This window comes from Pangasianodon hypophthalmus, chromosome 16 (assembly GCF_027358585.1).
Source record: "Pangasianodon hypophthalmus isolate fPanHyp1 chromosome 16, fPanHyp1.pri, whole genome shotgun sequence".
Lineage (NCBI taxonomy): Eukaryota > Metazoa > Chordata > Actinopteri > Siluriformes > Pangasiidae > Pangasianodon > Pangasianodon hypophthalmus.
This window is the reverse complement of record NC_069725.1, coordinates 16950871-16975456: the sequence shown is the minus strand read 5'-3', so window position 1 is coordinate 16975456 and position 24586 is coordinate 16950871. Positions and strand designations below refer to the sequence as shown.

The 24586-nt window shown below is 38.1% G+C and overlaps 2 protein-coding genes across 3 annotated transcripts; one reads left to right on the top strand and one right to left on the bottom strand.

The window, feature by feature from the left end:
• Window positions 1–2270: 2270 nt before the first annotated feature.
• On the bottom strand, window positions 2271–18706 carry bin2a (bridging integrator 2a). Of its 2 annotated transcripts, XM_026920163.3 has the most exons (15): window positions 18568–18706; window positions 17124–17289; window positions 16720–16800; window positions 16565–16619; window positions 16175–16269; window positions 15985–16080; window positions 14119–14226; window positions 4490–4575; window positions 4281–4356; window positions 4063–4145; window positions 3773–3877; window positions 3253–3584; window positions 3041–3147; window positions 2844–2935; window positions 2271–2721 (listed from the first exon to the last, which is right to left on the bottom strand). In XM_026920163.3, the coding sequence occupies exons 2-14, from the start codon at window positions 17226–17228 to the stop codon at window positions 2873–2875; spliced, it is 1392 nt and encodes a 463-aa protein (XP_026775964.1). In that variant the 5' UTR covers window positions 17229–17289; window positions 18568–18706; the 3' UTR covers window positions 2271–2721; window positions 2844–2872. The 2 variants fall into 2 exon arrangements, with proteins under 2 accessions (XP_026775964.1, XP_026775963.1); XM_026920162.3 differs by having other exon boundaries at window positions 3041–3584.
• Window positions 17371–23329, top strand: si:ch211-210c8.6 (uncharacterized). Its single transcript, XM_053240932.1, is given in 7 exon segments — window positions 17371–17790; window positions 18478–18487; window positions 18855–18913; window positions 19159–19265; window positions 22141–22313; window positions 23042–23118; window positions 23120–23329. Coding segments are annotated over 7 exon segments (756 nt in total). The 5' UTR covers window positions 17371–17647; the 3' UTR covers window positions 23307–23329.
• The last annotated feature ends 1257 nt before the right edge of the window (window positions 23330–24586 follow it).

Genomic DNA, 24586 nt, shown 5'->3' with positions numbered 1-24586 from the left:
GGTGTCAGGTACATATGTAAATCTGTTGCACAGAGAAACAAGGTTTGATACACTATATGACCCACTCACCCTGCTTCTTATACATCAATATGCATCATTAGATTAATAAAACCCCAAAACACCAAAGCACAAACTTAATCATTACCTTAGTTAGCGCACAGTCTCCACAGTGGCTGTGCTCCTACAGCACATCACTCTTCTCAGCAAAAAATCTAAATGTCAATACCTATTCAACATGACCTTCACTGCCAACTCATCCATGGCAGTCTGGATTACTTTAAATGAAGTACTCCTTGTTTTCAGTGACTGTGTCATGGTAGCCTTGGTCTGGGTCCACACCTGGCCCAGCCTCTCCTGTTGTCCTGTAGATGCCCTTGTTGTGACACAGGTAGCGATACAACAGGTACGCCAAGCCAGCCAGTGTACACAAGACCAGCACAATCACCACTAAAACAAACACACAGAGGCAACAAAAGAACTATTGGTATACAAAAAAACTGAACTGAAAGTATACAGATACTTTGTGGATTTACTCAATTTGGATTAAAAAAAAAAGAGAGAGATAGACAACAGCTGTTAGACAAATCCTGTTAAAATACATGGAGAAACATAACTTTCTGCCAAATTAATTTATAACAGAGCATGTCAAGTTCGCTGCCTTTTTCATTCTTACATACTTTGGTAAACTGACCATTTTCTGTGTGAAGTACTAGATTAGATAAGATTAAAAACTGACACTGCTGCAGGGGAACCACTAAAGATATTCCAAACATACCTAATAAATTTACAAATGTAAGAAGACAAGCATTTCAAATGTTCAATGCTTATTGTTAAATGTTCATTAGACATACAAATCAGCCTTCAACATGACATTTGTCCAGAGAAGTAACTCACCTCCTACCACAGTAGAATCTCTATGGTTTGGGGCCACATTTGTTGGCACCATTTCTGTGACTTAAGAGAAAGGGTAAAATGTCAATGATAAAGAACCTGCACGTGTAGATTTGGAATTACAAGGATTTTTAGTACAGGATAATCAGTCTGGCATTATGACACAGTAATCGAATTACTGCCCTTAATTTCTTCTTTTTCTAGTTAAATGTAGAGCAATGAACAACAATGGCTAAAATGCTAAAGTGTACTATGGAAACACACATGGTGTTGCTTTATAAGTCTTTTACTGTCCAATTTAATGCATATTCCTGTAATGGGTAGTATTGTCCATTTGGAACAATGTCACAAAGATAAAAGTAATCACTTACGGTTAAAAGGTGATGTGGTAGCCATGATGAAAAGCGCGAACACCTAAACCTATACAAAGAAGCAACTCAAGTAATATGGCAATAACTCCAGTGAAATCTAACATTTTAAAGTAAATATAAGCGATTTCCAATTTCTAAGGGAATTTAAAAGTTCAAAGAAAAACGTGTCTTATACTGCATAAAATATTACGTTGTTACTTGCTGAATTGACTCATTTCACTTCACATTATGAATGAACTAGCTAGCAAACAGCCAACTTTGTTTCTCTTAACGCCTTTTAGACAATCCGAAACTCAAACTGTGCAGCTGCAATACTAATTCATATACAATGCGGCAGTGCACAGACTATTAAGTTAAAAAAAAACAACAACTTTAATTTCGAAGGAATGAAGGTTAGTTTACGAGCAACAAAAAACATCTCACTTCCTCGTAATTACAAAAACAAAAAACCCTCACAAGAGTCGAGTTCAAAGTAGGAAATCAAAGTAACACCTCAGTGTAGATGGAACTCGTAGACTCTTTTATTCCGAACTTTTAACAGGAAGCGAACATAAACACCATGGTATTTGTTCAACGTCTACTACACTGCCGCAAAAGCTTCAAACCGAGCGTACAACAAACTTACCTGACAGAGTTTGTTGTCGTCTAGAGGCATTTGTTCACACTGATCGGTTACTTATTTTATTTCAGACTTCCATGACGTTTTAAAAACAACATTTAACGAAGCAACACATGTAAAAGTAGATACAGTGAAAATAGACTAGTGCACGAGGTACGCATGCTAGTAGAGGTGAACATTCGCTCTGTATCCGGAACAATGGAGCTCCAGCTTCAGTCACAGCTCTACAGGAAGGAGCACACCACACTGTTAACTGGCTACTCAAGAAGACAAACCTTCTAAGAAATCATCTGAGAAAACAACTACCTATTAATAATGGGTAACTAACTAACTCTGTGTTAAGTAGGAGTTTACATATTCTATTAATAAAGAGGCAGAATCGAGATAAACACATTAAATAATCAACTTTATTAAATAATGAATAATCAGTCTATTCTCAGTTCACAACAAGTAAAAATTACATTTGTAACTAAGTGCACTTAGCATAGGAACCTAAAAGCCCATAATCCAACACTCAAACTGCCTTTACAAATGAAATCACAAGATAAAACAGATATGGAAAATAACTTTATATTCTAACATTGTAATCAGTCTCAAATTAATAAGATTTATCATGAGCAGTTACATTTGATAAAGGGTTGATTTACATTTAATTAATTTGATCAATGGGTTGATTTACATTTTGTCAAATTTCTTGTTTATAACATAAAAAAATATAATAATAATAATAATAATAATAGTAGTAGTAGTAGTAGAAGGTTTCATTTGGTTGACAAGTTTGGAGTTATTGTAGTAATATCCAGATAGGTGAAGGGTATTTGGTTTAAATGCAGTTCATCCCTATGAAAAGAGGCAACAGATGTGAAATAAACACCATGTCTAGTAATCCTTCACATTATTGTACAGTGAATACTAACTAAAATGAATGTTTGTACTTATTCTTTCTGTCTTCATATACTGACCTTTTTCTATACAAAGATAGTCCTCTGTTTCAGAATGTTTCCTCCTTAATGTTTCCTCCTTCATCTGATATTTGATCATTTATGGCATTTTCCTTAAAATCAGAGAAAAGACACAAACATTACAAAGGGCAAGGAAGAGCTATTTTTATATCAGGACATAGAAAGACATTTAAGGATTTTCTACCTTATGTGCCTACCTTGCACGAGACTCCAGGTTCTTCTATATTTGCTTTGCAATTTGTAGCTATTCCATTTTCCATTCCAGAGCCAGGTTCATTTAGGTCCTCAGGATAGGTGCTGTGCTCTTCAAGATTTCCAACAGATGAAAATGACTTAGTATTAGCTCCTTCAGAATGATTTATATTCAAATTCAGGTTGTTCTCATCACCAGTCTCTGGAGATGAATCACCTTTGAGATCTAAACCCATCCTTTCTCCATCCTGCTCTGAGGCTGGCAGTGGTTCCCTTTCTTTTGTTTCAGTACCTTCATTCTTTTGTTTTGCATCTTTGTTTGTACTGCTGTACACACTTCCAGAAGCTTTTGTGTCATCTATTACAGGCGCAGGTGAAGGTGTTCTCTCTACGTCCGGGTTGTCCTCACTTGTGGAACTTGCATCTGTGTCCCTAACCCCACAATTGGTGTTCTTTGGGGGCTTTGGTCTAGCAGGGCTAGCCAGGACCTCTGGGCTGTAGGGCTCATATAGGCCCTTGTCAGACCTGAAACTAGAAGTATGTTCTCTCCTGCAGCAACAAAAATGTTCAAGATTAAATATAAATAGGTTTTAATTTTAATTTTATTAATTAATTTAAATTAATCAGGTTATGTGCTAGACTGCATAATTACTAATTAACCTAAAGTATGGTCATTCACCTACAAAGAAAATCAGATAATATTTGCCATATAATAAAAAAATTACTTTTCCCTTTACCTCAGAGTACCTCGAGAACTGTAACTCATGTGGAGCTCAGAGAAGCTGGCTCTCAATGATCTAGGAGACAGTGCATCTTTTAGCGACCTCCTCTTCAATGTTCCACTGCCAAAAAAAAAGAAGAAATTCATATGATACATCTCAGAAAATGTGACAATTCACATACAAACAATTTACAAATTCACTTCTGAAATGTACAGTGACATGTTACCAGAAAATGTTGAAGCAGATGAAATAATTATAATATATAGCACATTTTCAAGTATGGTTCACAACAGAAAGCAACACACCGATTGAAGTTCTTAACCACAAAGCTCTTGTCAGGATGCTGGGCTTTTAGGTTGATGATGATATTCTGTAAATCCTTGTTATTCTAGAGGAAACGTTTTTTTTTTTTGTTAATATATTATTCCCACAGTGGCAGCAGTCACATACAAAAATTGACTATTAAGACAATGTGAAATTTAAACAAAGAACTTGTCGGTAAAAAAAAAAAATCTGGACTTACCTGAGACATTTCCTTATAGAAGATATCTCTCAAGTTTGAGATAGCTTGGAAGACTGTTACATAGCATCCAATGCGACTGCGAGAAGGGAATTACAGTGAAAACATTGTTTTTAAAGAGTTATGTACTCACATTACTTTCTATAAAATATGACAAATATTTTGTAGCTATTAAATCCATAAGTATGACCATTGGGGGTGTCACATCCCACCTATCATAGAGAAGAGGCAGCTCCTCTTTCAGTTCCCTGTTCATGTCCTCAAAGATTATTTTGGTCATTTTCATCTCTTCCTCAGCCTGTAAAAATATACATATTCCAAGATCTAATTAACACATCCTCCTCTTAACAGCTCTTTGACAAACACCCATTTTGTACCCAATTGCAACTAGTACCTACTTATTGTGGGAAACATGGGAGACAAGAACATTGCTATAAAGTTCTATACATAAATGTAACACTTAAGGTGTTCATCTTAATGTTATTGCCGTTCTATAATTGTTACCTTGTTTCTGGGGCTATATAATGTAGCCTCAATAACAACTAAAAAAAATAACAATCTCAATGGCCTCAATAACAACCTCCTCGAAAATCAGGTTTTGTGAGGATTGCTCACAAATCTTAATAAATATGAATTGTCTGTAATTGTATGAATTGTATGAAAAGCCATTTGGCTGAAGGTGGCTGTATTTTTTTCAGTAACTCAGTAGAAATTAAAATCCAGTTTTAATTTCTACTGGGTTACTGGTTTCCAGTTCAGCACACCAAATCTCACTTTTGGTTCCTGAGAAACAGCTGTTTGAACTTAACTCTGCACCCTGTCAACATCCATACCCCAAACGTTGCATATCTCCTCATAAGATTGAACTGAAGATGCCGTTCAAATTTTGTGTGTATCCATACAACCAATCCTCAGTTACAGCTGGTTACAGCTAGTCAGTCAAGCTCCACCCACTTGGATTGATTTGGCATGTGGAGGCCATGTTGTCTGCAAATCTCAGAATGATTTTGATACAGTCCTCTCCAAAAACATTAGAACGGCAAGGCCAATTCTTTTGTTTTTGCTATATACTGGAAACATTTTGGTTTGGGATCAAAAGATGAATATGAGACAATTGATCAGAATTTCAGCTTATATTTCCTGATATTTACATCTAGATGTGTTAAACAACTTAGAACATGGCACCTTTGGTTCAAGCCCACCCAATTTTTAGGTGAGTAAAAGTATTGGAACAGATAGTCTTAAAGTAAACTAACACTTAATATTTTGTTGCATGTCCCTTGCTTGCAATAACTGCATCATGCCTGCAACCCACTGACATCACTAAACTGTTGCATTCTTCTTTTGTGATGCTTTGCCAGGCACATACCACAGCTTTGTTTGTTTTGGGAGGTTTCTCCCTTCAGTCTCCACTTCAGGAGGTCAAATGTGTGCTCAATTGGGTAAAGGTCTGATTCACTTTGCCAGTCTAAAACCTTTGCCTTTTCTACCCCTGCGAATTGTGAATTCCAATCTGGCCTTCTCATTCTTACTGCTGATGAATGGTTTGCGTCTTGTGGTATGGCCTCTTTCCATTCTTTGAATGGTGGATTGTGATACCTTCACCCCTGATCTGTGGAGGTTGTTGGTGATGTGTCTAACTGCTGTTTTTTTTGGTTTTGCTTCACAGCTTTCACAAGGTTTCTGTCATCAGCTGCTGTTGTTTTCCTTGGCCAACCTGTTTGATGTCTGGTTGTTACAACACCAGTGGTTTCATTCCAAATTGTTGTATTGCTATACCCAATGCTTGTGCAATGGCTCAGATAGATCTTCCCTCTTTTATCAGCTTCAAAATGACTTGCTTTTCTCCAATAGACAGCTCTCTGTTCTTCTTGTTGGTTTATCCTTGTAACAACAAATCCCAAGGCTCAAGGCTTGGCTCAAACCAAGACGAGACATTCACAGTTATTAATTGTTTAAACAATCATTCTAACAGGGCACACCTGGGTAACAAGAAACACCTGTCAGTCACATGTCAGTTACAGTATTTTTGATCACTTAAAAAATGGGTGGGTTCAAACAAAAGGTGCCATGTTCTAAGTTATTTAACACATCTAGACATATATATATCAGGAAATGAAAGCTGAAATTCTGATCTATCATCTCATATTCACTTTCTAATCTTAAACCCAAATGTCTTCAGTGTATAGCAAAAACAAAAGAATTGGTCTTGTCGTTCCAATACGTTTGGACGGGACTGTGTATTTGTTTTTGTGTGAAAAACCATGAACGGTACCCCCAGTGGCCAATCTGAGTGAGTTATATGGCTTACTATTCCTGTGTATGCCTTTCAAATTTTGTGTGAAACCATGCAAGCAATGATGAATTAGAGCTGAATGTGTAAATTGTCTCCACCTCCTTAAAATTAATTGAGGTATGGTGGCCATGTTGTTTATAAATGTCAATATATTTTTGATAATTATTGAGGTTTACACGCACCCGAGTATTTTGACATCAAGATTGTGAAGATAGCCCAAAAATCCTGGGACCAATTTACAAAACTAGGTTTTGCATATTATGCAAATTATCACAATAATAACTGTAGGACTTAGATTAAGAGAATGATGCAGCACACCAAATTTCAGCTTAAAAGGACTTTTGGTTCCTGAGAAACAGTTAATTGAACTTAACAGTGCCCCCTTTCAGTGACCATGCCCCAACCTTTTCAGATGTCCTCAGATCCTTGTACCGAACATGTCTTTCAATTTTGGCTCAAATCCTTATCATCAATGATGAATTACAGCTATCTGAGTAATCCAGCTTCGCCTCCTTAGAATTGATTGATGTATGGTGCCCTACTGCATATTATGTAAATTAGCAAAAATCTAAATCTATGTAAATTAGCAAAAATCTAAAATTTATTCTGAGCTAAATGGTTCATGGCTAAATGATGGCCATATTGTTTAAAAAGGTAAACTTTTTTTATATATATAATTATTGAGGTCCACAGTCAGCTAAATAGTTTGACTTTAGAGTAGTGCAGACAGGCCAAAAATCCTAGGACTAGTTCACAAAATTAAGTTTTGAATATTATGCAAATTATCATGGATTTCAGTGGGCAGAGCTAAAGGTCCAAAAGGCATTTTTAGAGTGTGAGCAAACATTAAAGAAAAAAAAAAATTCTCTGTACACCTTATTTTCCAAGAGATACGTTTGTTTTTGAGAGCAAAAACATGAATAGTGTCCCCCAGTGGCCAATTTGAGTGAGATTGCATCAGATTGTAGTGGGTCTCTACCCAAACCTACCATTCAAGTTTGGTGAGGATAGCTCAATGGTAACACTGTCAAATGCCTGCTGAAAACTGATTGGCCGATGGCAGCCATGTTTTTCAAGCAATTATCATTATCAAAAATCTACTTACACATTAGCACATAGATAAATCATACTAAATTTCAGCTAAATTGGATTTATGGTTCCTGAGACACAGCTATCTGCCCTTAGCTCACACCCTTTGTATGACCAATGCTATTTCATATGACTTTAGAACGTTGTCCTGTACATGCCTTTCAAATATCGTGCAAATGCCCCTAACCACTCGAGTTACATCTGCTTGAGTAAAGCTGCTCAATTTCAAGTGATTGACGTGCGGTGGCCATATTGTTTACAAATGTCAAGGTTTTTTGATTATTACTGAGATTCACAATCTGATGAGTTGTTTGACTCCAAATTTGTGAAGGTAGGCCAAAAATCCTAGAACTAGTTCACAAAAGCAGGTTTTGCATATGATTCAAATTAGCAAAAAAGCAATCTGTCCTGGCAGAAATTAGTTGTCATTAGGGGTCTAGATCAACTCGTCTTAAACAAAGGAATAAAAGGAAAAAAAGAATTTTGGCTCTGTCTCACGGTTTTTGAGATACAGGCAAAAACATAAACACATGCACTATAGTGCCAACAAGAGGCACAATTTAGGCATTTCATTTTGCTGAGTGGCAGTTGACATACTGTATGTACCTATGATGTTTCGTTTGGACTGCAGTTTAGGCTGCATGATTAGTTTTACTAGAGAGAAGGGAAAAAAAATAAATAAATATAGCCGCAAGCGGCAATCTGCAGGGGCCAAGCACTGTGTGCAGACCACACCACAGGTCTCTAGTTCTCACTAACTTCCATAGAACACTAAAGCAACCACAGATGAACATACTATTAATTTTTTGTGACAGTAGCTTAATGCTAAACTGTGAAGTGTGTGCTGCAGTGTGATTGGCTGATTGCTACTACATTTTTATAGTAACCTAATCAACAGTAAAGGCCTTTCACAGATTAGCGCAACTATACAGTACAACAGATTTTTGCTTGATTGGCCTGAGAAACAGGTATTTGAATCTAATCCCACCCCTTATTAAAATCTGTAAGATTAACTGTGTTTTCTTATACAAATATTGTATAGTAGGAGTGCATCATGACTCAAGCACATATGCGTGGGACACACTTGCTGATTGGGATTGTGAAAAGAATCTGATGCAAATTTTACATGCCTGTCCTTTTAACAGTCACACTAGGATAATGTCATGAGATGGGTAATTACTTTGAAACTTGTTAAAACACTGGTATGGTTTAAAAGCTGAACACGTTCACCAGACTCACACAGCATAGACACTATTTGCCCTTCTTTTTCCTAGAATCATCCTATTTGACTTTCAGGGTGGGTTACTGGTGTTAGTCGATTCAAGTAAAAAACTTCCTAAACCTCGCCTAACCATGCACATACACTATATTACCAAAAGTATTCGGTCACCTGCCTTGACTCACATATGAACTTAAGTGCCATCCCATTCCTAACCCATAGGGTTCAATATGATGTCGGTCCACCTTTTGCAGCTATTACAGCTTCAACTCTTCTGGGAAGGCTGTCCACAAGGTTGAGGAGCGTGTTTATAGGAATTTTTGACCATTCTTCCAAAAGCGCATTGGTGAGGTCACACACTGATGTTGGTCGAGAAGGCCTGGCTCTCAGTCTCCGCTCTAATTCATCCCAAAGGTGTTCTGTCGGGTTCAGGTCAGGACTCTGTGCAGGCCAGTCAAGTTCATCCACACCAGACTCTGTCATCCATGTCTTTATGGACCTTGCTTTGTGCACTAGTGCACAGTCATGTTGGAAGAGGAAGGGGCCCGCTCCAAACTGTTCCCACAAGGTTGGGAGCATGGAATTGTCCAAAATGTTTTGGTATCCTGAAGCATTCAAAGTTCCTTTCACTGGAAGTAAGGGGCCAAGCCCAACTCCTGAAAAACAACCCCACACCATAATTCCTCCTCCACCAAATTTCACACTCGGCACAATGCAGTCCGAAATGTACCGTTCTCCTGGCAACCTCCAAACCCAGACTCGTCCATCAGATTGCCAGATGGAAAAGCGTGATTCATCACTCCAGAGAACGCGTCTCCACTGCTCTAGAGTCTAGTGGCGGCATGCTTTACACCACTGCATCCGACGCTTTGCATTGCACTTGGTGATGTGTGGCTTGGATGCAGCTGCTCGGCCATGGAAACCCATTCCATGAAGCTCTCTGCGTACTGTACTTGGGCTAATCTGAAGGTCACATGAAGTTTGGAGCTCTGTAGCAATTGACTGTGAAGAAAGTCGACGACCTCTTTGCACTATGCACTTCAGCATCCGCTGACTCCACTCCATCAGTTTACGTGGCCTACCACTTCGTGGCTGAGTTGCTGTTGTTCCCAAACTCTTCCATTTTGTTATGATAAAGCTGACAGTTGACTGTGGAATATTTAGGAGCGAGTAAATTTCACGACTGGATTTGTTGCACAGGTGGCATCCTATGACAGTTCCACACTGGAATTCACTGAGCTCCTGAGAGCGGCCCATTCTTTCACAAATGTTTGTAAAAACAGTCTGCATGCCTAAGTGCTTGATTTTATACACCTGTGGCCAGGCCAAGTGATTAGGACACCTGATTCTGATCATTTGGATGGGTGACCGAATACTTTTGGTAATATAGTGTAATTTTGGATAGCTTTACATACAAAAAATACAGAATGTCTAGAATAGGATCCATATAAACAGGGGGTGTTAAACTCTCTCCTGCTAAGAACAAACATGTCCTCTTTTCCTGGTATGTATATACACACACACACACACATCCCAGGGTCCAAAAATCTGACATTTTCTGAGTATGCAGTATTTGGTAGGCTATATTTCCTCCCCAAATGTATTAATTAGAAAAAATGGTTTGACCCAAGGAATCAGCACTAACAAGAAATTTCACTGTGCTTCTTATTTTCCAAGAGATATGCTCAATGTTAACCTTTTCAAATGCCTGCTGAAATCTGCTGAAACATGGCTGAGAGAGGCTATGTTTGTCAATCATCAAAAGCCCACTTACAGGTTAGCACAATGATGCACCATACAAAGTTTCAGCTTGATGGGATTTATCATTCTTGAGAAACAGTTATCTGACTTTTGCTCTGTACCTATGCATGACCGCAGACGACCCCAGAATCCTGTCCTGTATATGCCTTTCAAGTTGTGTCTAGATGCACAAAAGGTTTTGTGATAATAGCTCAATGCTAACTGTGTGAAATGCCTGCTGAAAGCTGATTGGCTGAAAGTGGCCATGTTTTTGAATTCAGTGTTGATAAGAAAAAAAAAACAGTTACAGATGTTTATAAATGTCAATATGTTTTTGATAATTATTAAGGTTCATATGATTAGTTTGACACCACAGTTGTGAAAATGGGCCAAAAATCTTAAGACTAATTCACAAAAGTAGGTTTTTGCGTATTATGCAAATGATTACAAATTTAGTTAGTGGAGCAAACACATTAAAATAAAAAAAATTCACTGTAGGACTTATTTTCCAAGAGATATGCTTGTTTTTATGTGCACAAGCATAAATAGTGCCCCCAGAGGACAATTTGAGTGAGATTGCACCACAAAGATTGCTATTTGCCTTTCAGAGTACGTTATTGGTGTTAACCGATTCAGACAAGAACGTCCCTAAACCTCGCTCTACAGATGCACATAAATTTGGATAGCTTCACATATAAAAACACAGATTTCTAGACAGAATGTCTAGATTGGAATCCATATAAATCACTTGAAAAATCAAACAGGTACCATATTTTAGGTTGTTTAACATATCTAGTTGTAAATATCAGGAAATGCAAGCTGATATTCTGATCCATCGTCTAATATTCATATGTTGATCTCAAACCCAATGTCTTCAGTGTACAGCAAAACAAAAGAATTGGCCTTGCTGTTCCAGTACTTTCGGAGGGGGCTGTAATTTTTTAGTGTTTCAAGCCCATAATACTGGACTGAGTTCATGCTGAGTTCCCTCTGAATAGCAAACATGGTAAACAAAAAGTTGTATCCCTTTTATTTAAACCAAAAAACACTAAACCTACGGTCCTGTCATCTGTCCTTTTGTGTAATTTGTACATTAATTAGACAGTGTGTACTATTAATCCAAACGCATTTTTGGGAAAAAATAATGATAGAGTAAATAAATCACTCACGTTCACTACACACGCGACTGAGTCCGCAACACCTACTGATGATGTATTATAGAAACGTCACCAAAACGGGCTAGAATGTATACGCCTTTGGAGCTAAAAACTAGGGGGCATGTCGCTCTGTGTAATCACGTGACACGACTGTCACTGATTAGCTGTGTGAATCTACAGTGCTGAGCTCACAGTTAGCCCAGAGCCTCGCTTCATATCATTATGTGTGTCTTTTAACGACTGCTGGTGGTGCTTTTGCATTCGGTTTCACATAAATCCAAAATAATCCTCCTTAAAACATTTGTCAACCACTTTTGAGGGGTAGCCTAAAAAGTCTAAAGACAAAGTGAGAGGGAGGGAGGAGGAGCTCCAGGCCGTGTGCACACAGGTGTGTGTGTGTGTGTGAGTTTTGACAGTTGCAGTTTGAAATCTTGAATATTCAAAGGCAGGCTGTGAACATTCCATCAGTGTAAGTGTATGGGAGTTTTTGGGGATTTTTGATTGTCCACTAAGGGAAAACCATAAGTCCAATCAGCTTGATAAGTCTGAGTTTGGTGAAAGTAGCTTGTAAAGTTTAGGAGTTACAACAGTCCAAAATTTTCAGTGGAAATGAATGTTTTTCAGTGGAAATGAATGGATTTTGTCCACTTTCAGCTTCCGGAAAACCATTCCCAGCAGTTAGAAAAGGCATAGCACACCAAGTCTGAACAGGCTGATTGTCTTGAAAGCTCTAGGAGGAGCAGCATTTAGAAATTTTGGGTCTCAGAAGAATATTAATTAGAATTTACATTTTCTGAAGAAAATGCTTGCCCAAGCAAAATTTGACACCGACATGCAGCTGCGCTTGCCGGTCAGTAGGGTGATCTACATGTGTGTACGCGTTTGCTGAAGTACAACTAATTTGACCTATATCGGTAGCCATGATTATTGTATTTAACTTGAGTTTTTAATATAATAGGCTTTATGGCAGTCCATTCGTGTGCAACGTGACGTCAATAAAATACCCATAACGCAGTTCTCCTCAGTCAGCCAAGCGTTTTGAAATGTCACATGTCTATGTAGTTTTACCCATAACGCATTAATACTCCATGGGCCGAAAACGTGTGATTTTTTTTTTTCCGCTGTTCGAACATCGTAAGTCTGCTCGCTTATAAAAGTCATAGCACACCTCTCCTCAATAAGCCGGCCGACATGCAATTGCACATGTCAGTCATTAGGGGGAGCTACATGTGTACATGTTTGTTGAAGCACAACTGATTTGACCTATATCAGCAGCTATAATGATCGTATTTAATATAATAAGCTTTATTCTCCTCACTGAGCCAAGCGTTTTAATATAATGATTGTATTTAACTCGAGTATTTAATATAATAGGCTTTATTCTCCTCACTGAGCCAAGCGTTTTGATATGCATGCCTATGTTGCAATAGTTTTGCGATTCCACTTATTTTGGGGGTTAATGTGCACATGACATTACATAGTGTAATTCTCCTCATTGAGCCAATCGTTTTGATGTATGACATGGCTGCAGTAGTTTGGTGATTAGACCCAGTTTCTCACTTCTCAATGAGTGTGGAGTTAAGGAGGGGTCCAAAATTTCCCATTATTGTCTATGAGGCCGGAATAACGCCATTTTCCGGGTATTTCCAAAACTTTCTGAAATTCCGAAATGCGGTGAGTATATGCCAGGTCTACTCCTTACACGTACAAGTGTTTGTTGATGCATAACTAATTTGACCTTTATTGGTAGCTGCAATGATTGTATATAACTCGAGTTTTTAATGTGTTTATGTTGCGGTTGTTTTGTGGTTCCACTTATTTTGGGGGTCTGTTTTGCATTCCAGTCTTCTGGATTTTCTAGATTAGAAAATACTTTTGGAAGGTCAGAGCTGTCGATTTGTGGTGGAAGGTTTTAAGACAGAGCTCATCAATGTGTTTAACATTGCTGAGCATGAAATCGCGAAACATTTTTACAGACAGGTCAGATGGCTCCTGATGTGCCATCTAGTGAATGTTGCTTTTAAATCTTCCAGATGTACATAACCCCCCCCCCGTGTGGATTATTTTCCTATAATAACACAACACTTTCCACTAGACTGGTAAATCAGCATAAGGAATATTCCTTTGGTTTTTAGTCGCTTACATTATGCATATGTATGTTACTAGTCTAATAATATGTTCAAATGTTACAGATCTCCTGTATTACAAATCGGGAATTTAAAAAAAAAATATATGCAGGATGGTCAAGACTTGGGGTTGCAGAAAATTCATAATGTCCATGTGGGCTCATTTCATCTGACATAAGTGGAAGTGTTTCACAAAAATGGACTCTTACTGGACCTTGTTTATCTTGATGTCATCTTTCTTTTTGGCATTCTGCAGTGACTCCAGGTGGTGACGAGCAGAATCATAGTCCACAAGTTTTCTGCCTCGTTTGGCAACTCTTTCCTGAGGTGCACAAAAAAACTGACTTGGACTGTTGTCAACTGACATTGACTTGGAAGTTGAAAAGACATTGAACAAATAGACTGTTTTACATATATATATATATATATACATATATATAAAAGACACACCCACCTACACAGTCAACAGGTCCATAAGTATTTGGACAGTGACACAATTTTCATAATTTTGCCTCTGTAAACCACCACAATGGATTTGAAATGAAGCAATCAAGATGTGATTAAGTATAGACTTTCAGATTTAATTCAAGGGGTTTAACAAAAATATTGCATTAACTGTTTAGGAATTACAGCTATTTTTTACAGAGCCCCTCCATTTTCAGAGGCTCAGAAGTAATTGGACAAACTAACAATCACAAATATTAGGATTATTTTTAATACTTGGATGCAAATCCTTTTGCAGTCATTGACTGCCTGAAATCTCGAACCCATGGACATCACTAAATGCTGAGTTTCCTCCCTTGAGATGCTTTGCCATGCCTTCAGTTTCTGCTTGTTTTTGGGTCTTTCCACCTTCAGTTTTCTTCAGTAAGTGAATAGCATGCGCTTTTGGGTTGAGATCATCGGACATTTAAGAACATTTAATTTCTTTGCCTTAAGAAGCCCTTGGGTTGCTTTCGTGGTATGTTTTGGGTCATTATCCATCTGTACTGTGAAGTGCCGTCCTATCAGTTTTGCAGCATTTGACTGAATTTGAGCAGAACGTATAGCTCTATACAGAATTCATCCTGCTACTTCTATCAGCAGTCACAGCATCAATAAACACCAGGGACCCAGTTCCATTGGCAGCCATACATGCCATAACACTGCCTCCACATGTTAGACAGATGATACTTTGGAACATGAGCCCTTCCTTTCCTTCTCCATACTCTTCTCTTCCCATCATTCTGGTACAAGTTAATCTTGTATCAGAACTGGGCAGGCTTTTTTTTTTTTTTTGGAAAATCTAATCTGGCCTTTCTGTTCTTGAGTGTTACCAGTGGTTTGCATCTTGAGGTAAACCGTCTGTATTTACATTCATGAAGGTGTCTCTTGATTTTAGACTTTGAGAATGATACGCCTACCTCCTCCAGAGTGTTCTTGACTTGGCTAGACATTGTGAAGGGATTTTTCTTCAACAAGGAAAGAATTCAGCATTCATCCACTTTGGTTGTCTTCCGTGGTCTTCCAGGCCTTTTGGTATTGCTGAGCTCGCTAGTGCATTTCTTCTTTTTATTAGTGTATCAAATTGTTGATTTGGACACTCCTAAAGTTTCTGCTGTCTCTCTGATAGGTCTGTTTTGTTTTTTCAGCCTAATGATGGCCTCCTTCACTTGCATCAACACCTCTTTGGACGGCATATTGAGAGTTCCCATGAACAGCTACCAAATGCAAATTCAATACTTGGAATCAACTCCAGACCTTTTATCTCCTTAATTTGTCATGAAATAATTAGGAAACAGGCCATACCTAGCTATGAAACTGCTTATCAGACTATTGTCCAATTACTTTTGAGCCTGTGAAAATGGAGGGACTCCACTGGCTGTAATTCCTAAATGGTTAATATAATTTTTTTGTTAAACCCCTTGAATTAAAGCCAAAAGTTGCTTCATTTCAAATCCATCGTGGTGGTGTACAGACTCAAAATTAAGAAAATTGTGTCACTGTCCAAATACTTATGGACCTGACTGTGTGGGTGTGTGCAAGTGTGTGTTTGTGCAAGTGTGTTTGTGTGTGTTTGTGTGTGTAGGTGGGTTATTACCCTCATATCTGGAAACTGGCTCATGTAAGATTCTATTGCAAGCAATGCCTGGTCTCGCAGTTTTGCCTCATAATCATTCCATAGCAGGTCTTCCCCCTTTTTAGAGAACGTTACATATGAGAATTACATATGACTCTTGCTGGAAGGGCAACAGTTGCATAATCTGTGTCAAAGTTTGCATGAGGATCACCTCTACAACAGCCGCAAGGTCCTCTCCCCCTTCCCAGTCAAGCTCATAAACATCGAACAGAGACTGAAAAAGACGACTGGATGCATCTCGCATCACTGTGGAACATACATTATATTTTCTTTATGCCCATGAGGATTCCATTTTAATTAATTATTTACATGTCTTGGGTGTTTCAACACTAACAAAGGTGTTATGAAAATCCTTTTGATGTAATAACTGAATTAAAATGATTAAATACAGTAAAATATAAATAATAAGTTTATTTTATTTATTTTTGTTAGTTTCCAAACACATTACCTCGACTTAATAGAATGCATGATAATATAAATACGATTTTAAATAGTTGTTTAGCCAAACATCTTAAAAGAACTCTATGCTAATCCAACAAACCTCTGACAGCATTTAAGTATGCCTTAAGGTCCTTGTATATAAGGTGTCCATCACTCTGTAAAAACAAGAATTAAATAAATAAAAACACAGTAATAAAGATCCATTTAACTACTTCTAAATCAGGTCTTATGTTTGTGGTAAATTTTATTGGGTACCTGCTGATCTTGGAGGTTTTGTACACATATTTCAAACTGTGCATCTCTTGTCTCCTCAGATTTACCAAACTTCTGTAAAACCTATAAGAGTAGAGCGTTCTTGCACAGTATTGTGTAATTATGGGAGATTGTTTCAGTGTAATATGATTTATTATTATTTATGATAAAGGGCAATGTTTACAAAAAGTGACGGTGAATGGCAGTACTGCTGCATGAAGAAGATAAATGCTGCACATATATTGGTGCCAATAACATTATAATGCCTTTTACTTCCTTTTGCTGAAATTTTGTATAGCAAATTACGAATGCTTAACCATCAAAACACTGGCCTAAAGCAATTAAAATGTTAACTAAAGAACTTGTTAGCAACAGCACTACTGATAATTGCATAGTATGAATCTTACCTTCTCCTGTGCGCGGCTGAATTTCCTTTGGACTTGTTTAGCGAACTCGCCGGCACCTCCCTTTGACTGGAGGCTGGGGCTGGTGCTACTTTTTTTCTCAGCCATGATTTCCTAACTCTTCTCAACACGTTTTTGATCTCAGAAACACTGATTTATACGCCAGACCCTAAAAGGGATTCTGAGTTAGGTATAAGGTAGGCATAAAGGTATAAAGCTTATGTATTCTTTTTTGATATCTTAACCAAGCATTTGTAGCATTATTATTGCTCTGTCATAGTAACAAACAGTAAAACTCTTATCTTTCCCAGTCATAATTGTGAAATTTCCACACAGATGTGATTCACTGCTGTCTATACAGCACAAGTACAAGACTACATGGAGTGTGAAGTGGAGCTGTTCATAGAGGACGTTCATAGCGCATGCGCATACAGGCACGCCTCTGTTCAAGGATGGTCTAAAAGAACTTCAGGATGATAATATATGCTAAACACAGAACTTATCGGTAATACAGAACATTAATATCCATGGACGGATCACTAGCAGAGTGCACTGTAATTGATGTAGCTGTTCAATGGGCCGGGTGGACTATCGCGTCAGCTCTAAAAACGGAAAAGTTTTACAATTTGGCAGGTAAATCCTAGTACGAAAGCGTTGCATAGATCAGTCAGTGATTGATCCTGATTACACTGTGGGTTCGGCGATAAGATGAAACCATTTTTAATCTATGGCCAGCAATAATAAAATAACTACTGTTTTACGGCTGTATAAACTGCTGCGAAGCGACCTTAGAACCGTCTCCGCCCTCTGGACTCCAGCCCTAGTGTAGGGATGATGACATTTTTATCATGAATCTGCTGAAGGATATGTGAAACATTTCTGAACGTAAGCTGAAAAACAAATAATGTCCTATAAGAATGTACGCGAATTGCGAAATATGATTTTGCACAATTCTCTAAGTTCAGGTCAGGAGCGACAGACGCCAGTCTTCGAGGGCCTCAGCACTACACAGTTTAGCCTTTCAACTCTTTTAGCAGAGAATACCTGGCTCTACTTAATAATTATCAAGGGCATTATGTACTGCACCTGGTGAGTCAGAAAAGGGAAACACGGATCGCTATAAGGCTGTGGACTATTAGTACCAGACCGCCTGCTCTCCCCGCCACTCTCTTAGCCTTGAAGTGTTGCAGGTGGCAATAAGATGTTCCCCCAAAACAACACTGCTTAAAACGTTTTTGGGTACAAATATTACTGACCAAGCAGTCGGACGATCTTTAAAAGTTAAATGTCCACAAATCAGACAATTCATAACTAAAACCATACTGGACTGTCAAACTGCTACTTATTCACTGACTAGTATTTGGTAAGTCTTTCATTTAAAAACAGTTCCCTAATGTTGATTTGTTCCCCATAACCCCATAACATTATTCAAAGGTGTTATGCTTACCTGTCAGCACTCTGTTTGCATGGCTCCAGTCAGTCCAACGTTTCAAGACAAGGTCTTTATGTGCTGTACCTACCTCTCCAAAGATATGTGCCCTTTGAAAATCCTTGAACTTTGGAACCAATTGTCTGCAGGTTCTTGGGTAAAATATTCAGTGAGCATGCCACACCAGGCTGACATGGGGAATGGTTATTACACCATATAACATGAAAAACCATATAACGATCAGCTTTATTAAAACTCTTCTACCTCTGAAGGTCTGCTTTCTTTTTAACACTGGCCCACCTGAGAATTCAGGACACCTGAGGCAGAGTATATAGATTGGCCTGGTTACTGCATGGGGACTGAAGTATGCCTGATATTGCACGATATTATGACCCAATAAAACTGTATGTGGTCCATGAGTGTGGTCCAGTATGTGGTCCATAATGTCCAGCAATATTCTGGATGCTAATGTGCTAATGTCCAAATTATGACAAATAGGGCCTTTGTTTAAATAAAGTTACATTAAATCAATAATTCATTCCATTAAGGTTTGGTTAATAAGTCAATGAGTAACCTGTAGTAACCTACAAGTTTGGCCTTGTATTGTAGACCCGGGACATTTCTCTTCCACTGGATCATGAAAGAAGGACAAGACCACAGATTCAGCAATGTCAGAAATCGCCCTGGGATATTCTTTGTGTACTGGACCCTGCAAGGTATTTGAACCTTTATATTACATATTATTTTTATGTTTACGGTCAGTAAAGTTAAGTGGTTTTCAGTGACGCCTCGTCATAATTTTCTAATAGAATTTGCTGTTAATCAATGCCTAGATGTAGAATTTTACTTAGAATGTGGGTTATGGAGTATCTACTGTAAATTACATTAGACTACTCCAGAATTATATGTACCGTTTATGAAAATGAGCAAAAATGCATATGAGGTATGTGATGTTGTCAGCTTAAATGTACACAAATGTGATAGTTATAACAAAATATGTGTACTGTATATATACAGTGGATATACAAATTCTATGCACCCCTGTAAAATGGCAGGTTTTTGTGATGTAAAAAAAAAAAAAAAAAAAGAAACCAAGATAAATCATGTCAAAACTTTTTCTACCCTCAGTGTGAAATTACAACGTATGAAAATTAAGTGAAAAACAATCAGAAACATTTTAAGGAAAAATGGGAAAAATAAAAAAAACTTACAATGACCTGGTTGCGTAAGTGTGCACACCCCTAAACTAATACATTGTTGAAGCACCTTTTGATTATATTACACCACTCAGTCTTTTTGGCTAAGAGTCTATCAGCATGGCACATCTTGACATGGCAATATTTTCTCACTCTTTCTTGCAAAAACATTCTAGATCCATCAAATTGTAAGGGCATCTCCTGTGCACAGCCTGCTTCAGGTCACCCCACAGATTTTTAGTTGGACTTGCTTTGGGTCAATGTCATGCTAAAAGGGGAAATTCCATCTTCATCATTCCAATTCCAATTTCATCTTCAGCTTACTAGCAGACACCTGAATGTTTTGCACTAAAATCGACTGGTATTTGTAGCTATTCATGTTTTCCTCCACCTTGATAAAAGCCCCAGTTCTGGGCTTAAAGCATGATGCTACCACCACCATGCTTCATCGTGGGTACAGTGTTCTTTTGGTGATATGCTTTTTTTTTTTTTGCACCAAACATACCTTTTGGAATTGGTCTTATCAGACCATAACACATTTTGCCACATAGTTTGGGGTGATTTAGTTGAGATTGGTTGTTTTTTTGTGAGAAAGGGCTTCCATCTAACCACCCTAACCCATAGCCCAGACATGTGAAGAATATGAGAGATTGTTGTCACATGCAGACAGTAATCAGTACTTGTCAGATAGTCCTGCAGCTGCATTATTATCTCTTGGCAGTAGGTCTCTTGGCAGTCTCCCGGTTAAGTTTCTGTCTTGTCCTTTTATAAATTTTGGAGGGACATCCTGTTCTTGGTGATGTCACTGTGGTGCTCCATTTTCTCCAATTGTTGATGATGGCCTTCACGGTTTTCCATGGTGCAACTGTTTTGGAAATTTTTATGTACCTCTCTCCTGATCAATACCTTTCGACAGTGGGACCCTGTACAGGCTTTGTAAGCTCTTTGCAGACCATGGCTTCAGAAGTCAGATGAAACTGAGATGATGTTGAAGAAAATCCTAAAGAAACAGCTTGTCTTTTTTGGGGTTAATCAGAATAATTTCATTGATGACAGCTGTATGATAATTACTTTTGAACATGAGATTGAATGTGATTGGTTCATTCTGAACACAGCTACATCCCCAATTATAAAAAGGTGTGCACACTTATGCAACCAGGTTGTTGTAAGTTTTTTATTTTTCTTTAAAATGTTTCTGATTGTTTTTCACTTAATTTTTATGTGTTGTAATTTCACATTGAGGGTGTAAAATTTTCTGACATGATCTATCTTGGTTTCATTTTTTTACATCACGAAAACCTGTCACTTTAACAGGGTGTGTAGACTTTGTGTGTGTATGTGTGTATATATACACCGTCCACTTTACTGGGAACACCTGTATACCTGTACACCTGCACATTCATTTGCAGTTAGCTAATCAGCCAATCATGTGGCAGCAGCACAATGCAAAAAATCATGCAGATACAGGTCAAGAGCTTCAGTTGAATGAAGAAAAAGTGTGATCTCTGTGACTTTGATCGTGACATGGATGTTGGTACCAGATGAGCTATTTTGAGTATTTCAGAAACTGGTGATCTCCTGGGATTTTCATGAATGGTGCAAAAAGCAAAAGACATTGAGTGAGCCACAGCTCTGCCCATCCACCTCAATGTTTGATGTTTTGTGCTTCCTGAGATGCTTTTCTGCTCACCACGGTTGTAGAGTGCTTATTTGAGTTACTATAGACTTCCTGTCAGCTCAAACCAGTCTGGTCATTCTCCTCAGACCACAAGGTGTTTCAGCTTGCAGACCCTCCGCTCAAAGGAATTTTTTTGTTTTCACACCATTCTCTGTAAACTTTTATTTACAGAGTTTACAGACTGTTGTGTGCGAAAATTGCAGGAGATCAGCAGGTTCTTTTTTTTTTTTTGCCAAACTTTCCTATGGTGAATTTAGTTAAAAAGTTAAATTTTGGCCTTCTCTAAGCACAATATATGATTTCAATTGCAGTTCCAATGATGCTTGGTAGTCTGCAAGGCTGCAATTTGTAGGTTGCTTTTAGGTGCAGCTTGTTTCAGGCAAGCCTTTTAAATGGCTTGTTGTTACAAAGGTGACATCTAATAGCTGATTTTGGAACTTGAGAAGCATCAACTAAACTTAAGCAATTCTGAAACTTTGATATTTGGGTTCTTCTTTGCCTCTCCTAATTGGACCAGTCTCAGAATGTAATGTTTATTTTATACAGTCATTGTGATGAAAAGTTCCATTAATTTTGGAGTTGGCTGAAATATCAACTGTTCTGCTGTGGTCAAAAGAAACAGCTGTATACATAAGCTATATGTACACAAGGATATATAACTCTCAGTATCCATAAACAGCAGCTTTATATTTTGCTTCAGAAAATTCTCTTTCTTAGCTTTATGGGTGTTTGTCACCTTCTTACCCACTCTGTTTCTAAACATGGAGCTAAGAGATAAGCCACTGGGCCCTTGTGATTACATTGTTTGGGGAATCTGGTCTCTGGGCTTCGCAACAGAAATGAGTGCTGACCAGCTGAAATAGAATTTTATGAAGAACTCTGATAATGCTGTAAGTAGCATGTAAGGTTTGTTGCATTCTCAGATTACCTGATATTTGAAATATAAATAATGTACTTGCATTAGGTTTTGCAAAAACTTGTGAGGTCCATGCCAGCTCAAGTGCACCCTGACATTAAAGCTATAATGAGAAAATGGGACATACCAAATACTAAGAAACTCTGAAATTCATATATATATATATATATATATATATATATATATATATATATATATATATATATAATAATATATTTCAAAGATTCTACTTTTCACTCAAGTTGTTGTCAATAATATAATTTGTAATGAAAATTGTAGTAAATTAGAAAAGAATGCACAATAGAAGCATTTTCATTAGTGGTCTCAGACTTTGGACCCCACTATATTTAGAAGTTTTGGACTTTAAAATTGAATTTAATTAGCATCCTGGTCTGATTATACAAAATTTATTTTTTTTCCCACAATAAAGACTATACACTTTAGTTATTACCTGGTGGTTAAGTGTGGATCATAAAAAGGACAAGTGATGTAGAAATTCACACTTCTTGAGACCAACCTACATCAATTTAGGATTCAGGAAGGAGAAATATACACCCCTACAAGGGACAAAATTATCTGATTCTTAAACAAGTGAAGGGGAAAAGCTTTAATATAAGCTGCATATGCTGGCAATGCAGGCATATTATCATTTCCCTCTTTGTTCCAAAAAAATGCTTTCATCGGTTATTATTTTCACCTTAGGGTAAGTTTATCCAGCACAGGCTTTGGGCCTATAACAAGCACCCTAATTCCCTGGGAGAAATCCTGCAGTGGTCAGGCTGTTATGCAAGGGCTTTTGTACCTCAGCCTTGTGTTGCCTCTCTTCCTATGGTTCCTGTTCGGACATGTGAACGGCATTCCCATCCTGGAGAAACAGGCCTTGAAGAAGTGGGGAACAGACTCCACAACTACATCAGGAACACTGCACTATTCTGGCCATTTCCTCAGTTCTAATACCAGGTCTTGAGTTTTCCTGGAAACCTGGGCCACGGTGGTGAGAGCACCATGGCCTAACCACTAGTCCTAACCATGGTGCTCTCACCACCATGGCCCAGGTTTGATTCCAGCCAGGGAACCAACGGCCAGGGGTTGCACAAGACAGTGCACTCCCAATGCCGGTCCCAAGCCAGGATAAAATTGGGGAGGGTCGGGTCAGGGGTCAGGCATGGCATCTGGTGTAAAAACTGTGCCAAATATGCAGCAAAAAAATTATAAAATTTTTTAGTTACTTGTGCCATAGTAGCCCTTCTGTCGGTTTGGACCAGAAAGGATACTTTTCTTGTCCTCGCACATTGATGACACTTGGGTGCCGGTTCGTGGTTTGTCCTTCAGTAGGTACTCACTACTGCTGACTGGGAACACCCCCACAGGCCTTACCGTTTCAAAGATACTCCGACCCAGTCACCTGGCCATAACAGTTTGGCCCATATCAACGTCACTCAGGTTTACATGTCTGTCTATTTCTTCCACATTCAACCCATTGGCTACAAGAATATGCTGTTCGCTTAACATCTAATATATCCCAGACCTTGACATGTGCCGTTTTTACGACAAAATCAATGTTATTTGTCATAATGTTTTTGTTCATTGGTGCATAACAAAATAAATGGGTTTATTTTTCACACCCAGCCCAATATAGACTAGTCTACTATTGCATGCACTGAAACATTGAAAATCTCCAGCTCACACCCGGAATCACTAACTCAACTGAAAGATTCGCTTACCCACTGAACTAGAGAGGGGTGAAAATGTAGGTATGGCATAAAAGTAATTACAAATATGACTTACCCAATTACATGTGGTAAAATCACTGCCAGATAAAACATTTAACATAAGTAAAATCTGTTTGATTTTAATCATGGTCAGTCAGGAGCAAATGAAATGCAGGAACAAATCAACGCAGTCTCCAATACAGATTTGTTCAACTGAGTGACATACAACCATTGTTAAATGGCCAGAGCTTGTTAAAGAGCTGGACAGTGATAATTTAGTGGATGAGGTTAAGAGGTGAAAAGCAGGAAGGAAGCCATTTGCCTAAGATAAGACTGTCTTTTGTGTATTACTGAGGCAACTCAAACACTTAGAGTGGACATGTAATTTTTTTTTTTGCATGTGTTGGATTGTGTATTCTATAACATGAGCTAATAAAAGTGAAGCTTATTTGAAATATCCTTGGCTTAACCCTAGCTGCTGATTGAAAATGTAGCGATATAGCAGTGAAGAAATTGGTTAAATGGACTCTAATAC

Bases quoted from the DNA above. Each gene is read 5' to 3' on its own strand.
- bin2a (XM_026920162.3), bottom strand. From the start codon at position 17,228: ATGGCTGAGAAAAAAAGTAGCACCAGCCCCAGCCTCCAGTCAAAGGGA. The intron at 16,801-17,123 runs GTAAGATTCATA...CTACTCTTATAG, and splicing joins TCAGCCGCGCACAGGAGAAG to GTTTTACAGAAGTTTGGTAA. The intron at 4,357-4,489 runs GTGGGATGTGAC...CCCTTCTCGCAG, and splicing joins CTGCCTCTTCTCTATGATAG to TCGCATTGGATGCTATGTAA.